General features: G+C 43.2%; 1 protein-coding gene across 1 annotated transcript; it reads right to left on the bottom strand.

The window, feature by feature from the left end:
• Nucleotides 1–4,858: 4,858 nt before the first annotated feature.
• On the bottom strand, nucleotides 4,859–7,270 carry LOC123438842. The gene is made up of 5 exons (XM_045115809.1): nucleotides 6,989–7,270; nucleotides 6,731–6,889; nucleotides 5,698–5,808; nucleotides 5,515–5,581; nucleotides 4,859–5,428 (listed from the first exon to the last, which is right to left on the bottom strand). The coding sequence occupies exons 1-5, from the start codon at nucleotides 7,199–7,201 to the stop codon at nucleotides 5,154–5,156; spliced, it is 825 nt and encodes a 274-aa protein (XP_044971744.1). The 5' UTR covers nucleotides 7,202–7,270; the 3' UTR covers nucleotides 4,859–5,153.
• Nucleotides 7,271–8,097: the final 827 nt, after the last annotated feature.

The following is an 8,097-nucleotide window of genomic DNA, read 5'->3' on the forward strand; positions in this document are numbered from 1 at the left end:
TGACATCGTGTATCGACCGATAAATATATTCGTAGAATATGTAGGAACCAATATGGGCATCAAGGTCCCGCTATTGGTTATTGACCATAGAGGTGTCTTGGTCATGTCTGCATAATTTCCGAACCCGCTGGGTCTGCACACTTAACGTTCGGTGATGCTAGAGTAGTATTGGGATATGTATGTTGGTGACCGAATGTTGTTCGGAGTCCCGTATGAGATCCCGGACGTCACGAGGAGCTCCGTAGTGGTCCATAGATAAAGATTTATATATGGGAAGTCCTATTTTGGCTACCGGAAAAGTTTCGGGTTTTATCGGTATTGTACCGGGAAGCTTCTGGAAGGTTCCAGAAGGTTCCAGAGGATTTCAGAGGAGTCCGGAAGGGTCCCTCCATCCCTTAGGACGTGCATGATCTGTAAGGGGCGTCAAAGCATTGTTGGGCGAGCCCCAAGGGCCCATGCGGTTGGGAGGGAAGAGTCCATAAAGGGGAAGCCACCTCCTAGGTGCCTTGGGGAGGGAGGAAACCTCCCTAGGCCCATGCCCCCTCCTTGGAGGAGGGGCTAGGGCTGGACCCAACCCTCCTCCCAGCCTCCTATATATAGTGGGGGAGAGGGAGGGGATGAACACATCAATTCCCATGCCCCGGTGGCAGCCCTACCTCTCCCATAACTCTGTTTTCTCCTTGGATCGGTTCCGGCAGCGTTTGGCGAAGCCCTGCTGGCACTGCTCCACCATCATATCCACCATGCCGTCGTGCTGATTGAGATCTCATCTACTTCTCCTTCCTCTCTTTCTTGATCAAGAAGGAGGAGACGTCATCGAGCCGTACGTGTGATGAACGTTGAGGTGACGTCCGTTCGGCACTAGATCGGGATGGATCATGACGGGATCGCGGGACGGATAATGATGAGATCGCGGGATGGGCTGCGATTTGGATCGGAAGATGTTCCACTACATCAAACGCGTTATATACGCTTCCGCTTAACGATCTACAAGGGTATGTATATTCACTCTCCCCTCTCGTAGATGATCATCACCATGGATAGGTATTGCGTGTGCGTAGGAAATTTTTTATTTCCCACGCAACGTTCCCCAACAAGCCGGTGTTGTAGCTCCCTTCCAAATGTTGTTCCACGATTAGGTCCTCCAAAACGTCGCCCTCTGCTTCTCTAGGCCATCGTCCGCCTTCGCTCTCCCGGCACCCTCCTCGTCTTTCGCCACTGGCTCCTCCATGACACCCTCCACCTCCCCTCGTCCTTGCCTTTCGCCACCTGTTGTCCATATCAAATTCTCTCATCATCAAGCATTATGTTGTCTGGGACACAAATGAGAATCGACAAAAATACATTCATGTCTTTGGCAGATAATGTAAAAATTAGGTATATTTTCTTCTTGTTTGGGCTATGTTTCTATTCCTAATTGCTCGGTGTTTTTTCACTGTACACCCTTCCAGTTGTCCTCGTCGAGTCTATGCCACCGCCACCGCCATGTGCCCCAGATGCTACTCCGGTTGTCAAAGATGATGTCAGAGTTGTTGATGATAAGCGTACTTGCATTGTGATCTTTTTGAGGTTTCTATCTCACCTATTTTCAAACATCTATATAGAAATAGTCATGCATTGTACATGTCCAATGACACCTACTACTTTTCCTCTCCCTAGAGTGGTGTGGTGACTAGTTCGAAGGTTCTAGAAAGAGCTATGCGTTAGGCGAGTGTTAGATGGTTGCCTAGCGCCTTGCGTGCTTACATGTCTTTTTTCTACAAAGAGTAATATACTAGTATCATACTGATACTAAGCATATTGGTCGGCTCCAACAACGCAATGTTAAGATTAAAAACTCAAGATGTTGAATACAATATAGTAAAAGTTACTCTTGGAATCAGGGTGAGTCCCCTGCTTCATACCTTAGAGATTGGATGATGACTTGATTAGAAAAAAATTCATTCTCTAGCGCACTACCACTGATTGGTGTCTTCACTCCAACGAGCTTATTATCGAGAAGGCCTATGTAGACTTCACAAAAGTAACATTTTCAATTATATTTGTACTCCTCAAGATTGGCTTGTGTTCCTCCTTTTTGAAAGGCTTTATTATGTTTGCTTTCTCTAATAGACCCACCATTCCTTTGGTAAAACTCTCTCATATTTGTTCTCAATGCAAAGACTAGTGAGAAATAACGGAATTGCCATGACAAAGAAACCACCTATAATACATCCAGGAAGAACAATTTGTTTAAGTGAGGTCGTAAATGAACATTTGTTCTCTACTATGGATATAAAAGCAAGGCTTGAGTGATTGATGGAAAAACTAGCAAGTAGAGTGAAGGTGCTAACTAATTACATTTTGGAAATTTCCCTAGTTTGTGATATGGATCTAGTATAGATTAGATGTCCCTTTTCCCCCAATTTTTTTGTACAAGTCTAGTGAACTTTTTCCATGTGGTGGTTCCTGGTTTGACCAAAATGGTGTAGATTGCTTTGCATCCGTTTTTTCCATACAAACAGGTTTACTAAAGATAGCTACATGACCAAGTGGTCAGCTTCGTAAGCTATCAACAAAAATTGCAATCAATAAAGATGGCTACATGAACAAATAAGTTCTTAACAAGGAAGAGGAATATGATTTAAGTTTTTGTTGTTGTTTATTGCATTGCCTTTTCAGTGTTTGGATGATAACAATAAATGCACATATTTCTTCATTGGATGGCTACTGTTAGTAACTGCTTATTACAGGTTGAAGGTCAGGTGGCAATAATAGTGCACTCAACACATTACCTTTATAATATCCGTGTATTTAAAAATTAGTCACAAATTTAAAAAAACTAAAAAAATTCAAATGATGTTTGTGAATTTCAAAAATGGTTCCCCAATTTAAAAAAAATCATAGATTAAAAAAATTAGTTGATTAAAAAAATCACAAATTAAAAAAATGTTCATGCATTTTAAAAACGTTCGTAAAAACAGAAACATTTGTTTGTGAATCCCAAAAAATGTTCTCAAATTAATCGATTCATGCTGTAAAAAAAACCTCCAATAACTCCATCCTATCTACCGACTTGGGCTGTGAAAACACCCCCAAAATCCACAAAACTCAAACGGGTCTAGAAATAACAGAGAGAGCAAGATTCTGAAAATAACGCCTCTCTTTTTATAGGGGAATAAATAGGATGGTCTAGGACAACTTTTGTTTTATTATACGTATAATTTTGAGAACAAGATGCTCGAAGACAACATAAGCAGCAAAAACGAGTGTCCGACAAAGTATGGGCCCAGAGCCGAATGGAGAAGCCCAGCCGCTCTGTTTTCTCAAAAATAAGGATAGCACCGGGCCCAACAGGCAAAAATAACCAAAAAAAGATAATTATCAGAGCCAGGTTTCGATCCTGGGACCTGTGGGTTATGGGCCCACCACGCTTCCGCTGCGCCACTCTGATCTTCTTGTTCAGTATGCAACTTTTAACTATATATATACAAATTAAAAGTAACCAGATGATGTGGCAATCCAGCAGACCGTGTACCCTCTGCTTCAACTCACATTAACAAGCGAAGGTGAAGGAAATTTTTGAAATTACGGTGAAATTTAGATAAATCAGGATTACACTTGAAAGGCAATGGAGAATGCAAAGTCAGAAATGTATACCAATAATAAAAAAAATTGAACCCGATGCCTTCTCTAGAAGTTAATTCGAGTTTCTAGTGCTGAGAACACGAGCTCTGACCGATCTTATAGGTTTTTGTCCATTCGGCTTGCGTCTCGGTTCTTCGGTTTGGTAGTTCGGTCAACGGTTAACATTTAAAACAACTAACAGAAGTCAAATAATGTTTGTGAATTTTAAAAAAACAATTTAATATTCAAAAACAATTAGTTGATTAAAACAATGTTCATGCATTTCAAAAATGTTCGTGAAAAATCATTTTTTGTGAATCCCAAAAAATGTTCTTGAATTAATCGATCCATGCTGTAAAAAAGACCTCCAATAACTCCATCATATCTATCGACTTGGGCTGTAAAAACACCCCCAAAATCCAGAAAACTAAATCGGGAATCTTAGATGCACGGGATGAAAAGTAATATACGATGATCTAGGACAACTTTTGTTTTAATTATACGTATTTTTTCAGAACAAGATGCTCGAAGAGAACGTAAGCAGCAAAAACGAGCGTCCGACAAAGTATGGGCCCAGAGCGAAATGGAGAAGCCCAGCCGAAGTCAGAAATATGTATCAATAATAAAAAATAATGAACCCGATGCCTTCTCTAGAAGTTAATTCGAGTTTCTAGCGCTGAGAACACGAGTTTTGGCCGATCTTATAGGTTTTGGTCCATTCGGCTCCAGTCTCGGTTTTTCGGTTCGGTAGTTCGGTCAACGATTAATATGCCCATCCCTACTAACATGCATCATTACTTTTTTTCATAAATATATGTTTTTATCACATGAATTTCCTTGTTTCCCCTTACTTTTCAAGTCTATATGGTTTTGACAATTATCTGGCTATTAGGTTTGATGGGCCCAACTCAGATTTTGAAATATACATAACCTAATAATAATCCGATTTATTCATCACAAAACTAAACTAATCTAGTTGCATTTTCTCAACAAGGAAAACTGATCAAGTTGCAAGAAATGCCTTTTTTCGATCCAGAATTTGAGACAATATATAACCACTGATTAACAAAATTCGTAACAACTTTTCAAAAAGTAACACACCCAGAACCTAAACACTCTTAAATATCAAATTCTGAGGGCAGGCGGCAACTGTTACTGTCACCCACACTAGTACCAAAAATACATAATGTGGTTTACCTCACCACTAGCGTTGCCGAGACAAAAAGGACCAGCATTTCTACTGCTCCGCACATTCAAGAAACAGACCGATGGCATGTATAAGAACAGACATGCCGAACGGCACATCAGAGGTCAACTTATTCATTGTTAACTAGAGCAAATGTCTTGAAAGATTCCGTATGGATGACACAAACACAACACAGGCTGGTCAGGCAAACGAGACAACGAATCCTTCCAAGGGAGCACCTCACCACGGCTGTTCTTCAGTAAATCTCAACAGATGGACTAGACGACTGCGGATCCAGCTACTACTCTCTGGCTCCAAGCCCGCCAAGAAAGACGGACCCTGCTGCAAACGGGAACTCGTACTACGCTGAAGCACCAGCCTCCTCCTCCTCTTTCCTCTTGCGGGCCCACTTCGGGCTGACCTCGATGAGCCTGTGAGGCATGAGCTGCTTCTCCTTCCGGGTGAGCTTCTTGTAGTTCATGACTCTGAGTTTCGCAATCTTGGCTTCCTCCTCGGCTGTGGCTTCTCTGACCACCACTGTCAGCCTGCACCTAGGTCTCTCCCTGACACCACACCTCCCTTTGGCATGGTAAGCGAGCCTCTTGAGATAAATTCCTTTTCCCACAAAAGCCTCTTCTGCAGTGTCGTCGAGGAGGAGGGTGATGAGATTTAATTTATTGCAGACATGGAGGTAAATGTGAGCAGCTTTGTTGCAATCTTACCCACAATAAGTTTATCTGCATCCAGTCCATGGTTGTGAGCTGCGTTCGCACGAGCAGAATGGATCACCTACAGCAATTGATAGGAAAAAAATCTCATGAAAAACATAAATGGTCAGTTTGGACCTATCGCAGAAAGAAGCAGGGTTACTTGAGTAGGCAACTTTTTTTTGCTGATTGCCAAACCTGGTACAAAGTTTTCGCAGCCCTTTTAACCGTCACTTGCAACTGTAAAAGGGCATCTTCCACGCGCATTCCTCGAACCAGCTTGGCTACCAGATTCACCTTCTTGGGGCTCTAAAACAACCAGGAACATTAAGATCAACTGGAGAAATAAATATCTCTTTGTGGCACTAGCAAAATATTATTAGGCAGTACAGCAGTTCATGGAGTTCGCTGGACAGCACAGGACTGGTTCCTCTACGTGCTCTTTATTACAGTCTAGCCAAGTGAGACAAGAAAATGGTTTCAAATCAATACATAAACTGAGTAATGAATGACCAGTTCATGAAATCCTGGCAACGAATAACCAGTTGATATAAAGTCTGCTAAGCAGCCCTAGTCTCTCCATGTGCTTTGTATTAACTATCAAAGCAAAGTGAGATACGCAAATGTTTTCCAACCAATATATAAATTCAGTGACGAATAACAAGTTGATAAAGTCTGCCGCACAGCCCTAATCTCTCCTCGTGCTGATTAAGGCCCTGTTCGGAGCCCCTCCAGTCCACAACTCCGCTCCCGGAGAAGCCGGAGGTGCAGTTTAAAATCACGGAACCCCTGTTCGCTCGCTCCTCAGATCCTGAGATTTTCGGGAGCTGGTGGATGGACTGCCGAACAGGGTCCAAGCCCGCTACAAAGCCTTAATCTCTCTACGTGCTCATCATTGCATTCCAGCAAAGTGCGATAAGCAAATGTGTTACCAACCAAGGTACAAATTTAGCGGTGGATAGAAGCTACAAGCACGCCTTAAATTCACAGCAAGAAACACTTGCAGCTTCCGCTAAGGATATGTAGTAGTGCATAAGCATTATACTCTCGGCGTTATGACTAACAGCGGGGGCTACGTAGCCGTTGCGGATCTCAGGATCACATGTTCAACAACCGCAGACGGCGTGCGTAAAAAGGTTAATGATTTATAATGCTCGGTCTTTTGCTTACTCAGGCAGTTTGATATCTCTGAGGAACATAACCAACAAACTACTACTGAGGTTTTGTTTACCTGCTTGATGTCCTTCTTGATGGCCTGGACTTTGAGCCGCTTCACCACGGCCCCCTTGTCGTCGGTCCCTTCCGCGGCACCCAACGGCGATGACAACGGGGACGAGACGGGGACCATGGAATCGTCTCCGGCAAGCAGGCTCCTCGTGGTCGATATCCCCTGCAAAGAAACAATCAGATTTCAACACCGAGCAGTAGGAAACATAGCAATGTGGATCGCGTATGAGAAGCCGGGGCAGGAGAGGGGCGGTGCACCTACAGCGTTGCGGATCAGCTGGTGGAGGGAGGAGGGGGAGGGGGCGACGGCCGCCGGGCGCAGGATGTCGATCAGCGCCGCCGGGGCGCGGCCGCCGCGCGGGAAGGGTGGGGCGGAGGAGAGGTGGCGGGAGAGGAGGAGGCGGGCGGAGGTGGTGGAGGCCGAGGGGGAGAGCAGCCTGCGCGCCATGGCAGCGGCGGCGGCGGCGGCGGCCATCGGCGGCGACGCAACCCTAGCGGGAGCTCCGGAAGGAGGAGAGAAATGGGGATCGAGAGCCGTGTGGCCCACAAGGGGTTTAGAGATGGGTTTAAGTTTTTTGTTTTCTATCTGTGGTTTGGGTTGGGCCTGAGGTCCAATGGGCTTTCGGACAGCCCATCCAAGCCCATGTTGAGTTAGTCAGTTTTCTTAACACAATACAGACGCAGATGCTCATACATTCATGAATGCCTATCAATGCCCGCACACATCCTATCCCCAAGAACGTCTGATACATCATCCCAAAATTGACCTGAAAATGTAAGCACGAGTGTCAAATCTAAAACTTGAAACATGGCGGGCCAAAGATACCACTGTCCTTCTAAACAACCCAAAAAAGAATGTCCTCCTATAAACATTCAATCATAGGCCGGTTCGCTCCGAGTTTGTTTATCGTTTCGGAATGATTTAGCGAAACATCTAAAAAGATGATCAAGGTTCGCGTGTGGTTCAAGGTTCGCGTGTGGTTGCTCCGTTTCTCTGTTGAATGCTGCATATTTTTTTTGCTTTTTGTTTTCTTCTACATGGCTTTTTTTATTTTTATTTTTGTTCTTTTTTCTCAGGGTTTGGTTTTGACTGGTTTTATTTTGTTTTTATTTTCCACTTTTTATTTTTTATAGTTTCTGTACTACAAACTTTACTAATATTTGGTGAACAGTTTTAAAAAGATATACTCAAAATTTTATTATTATACGTTGAACATGTTTTTCACACACAATGGACATTTTTTTACATACGAAGAACAATTTCTATATGTGGTATTTATTAATATACGGTGATGTTTCTCCTAATACACACCAAAATATTTAAAAATATGCTCCTAATTTTTTAAATATTTTTGTATTTTTAAAAATAGG

The sequence above is a fragment of the Hordeum vulgare genome, chromosome 1H (genome assembly GCF_904849725.1).
Source record: "Hordeum vulgare subsp. vulgare chromosome 1H, MorexV3_pseudomolecules_assembly, whole genome shotgun sequence".
Lineage (NCBI taxonomy): Eukaryota > Viridiplantae > Streptophyta > Magnoliopsida > Poales > Poaceae > Hordeum > Hordeum vulgare.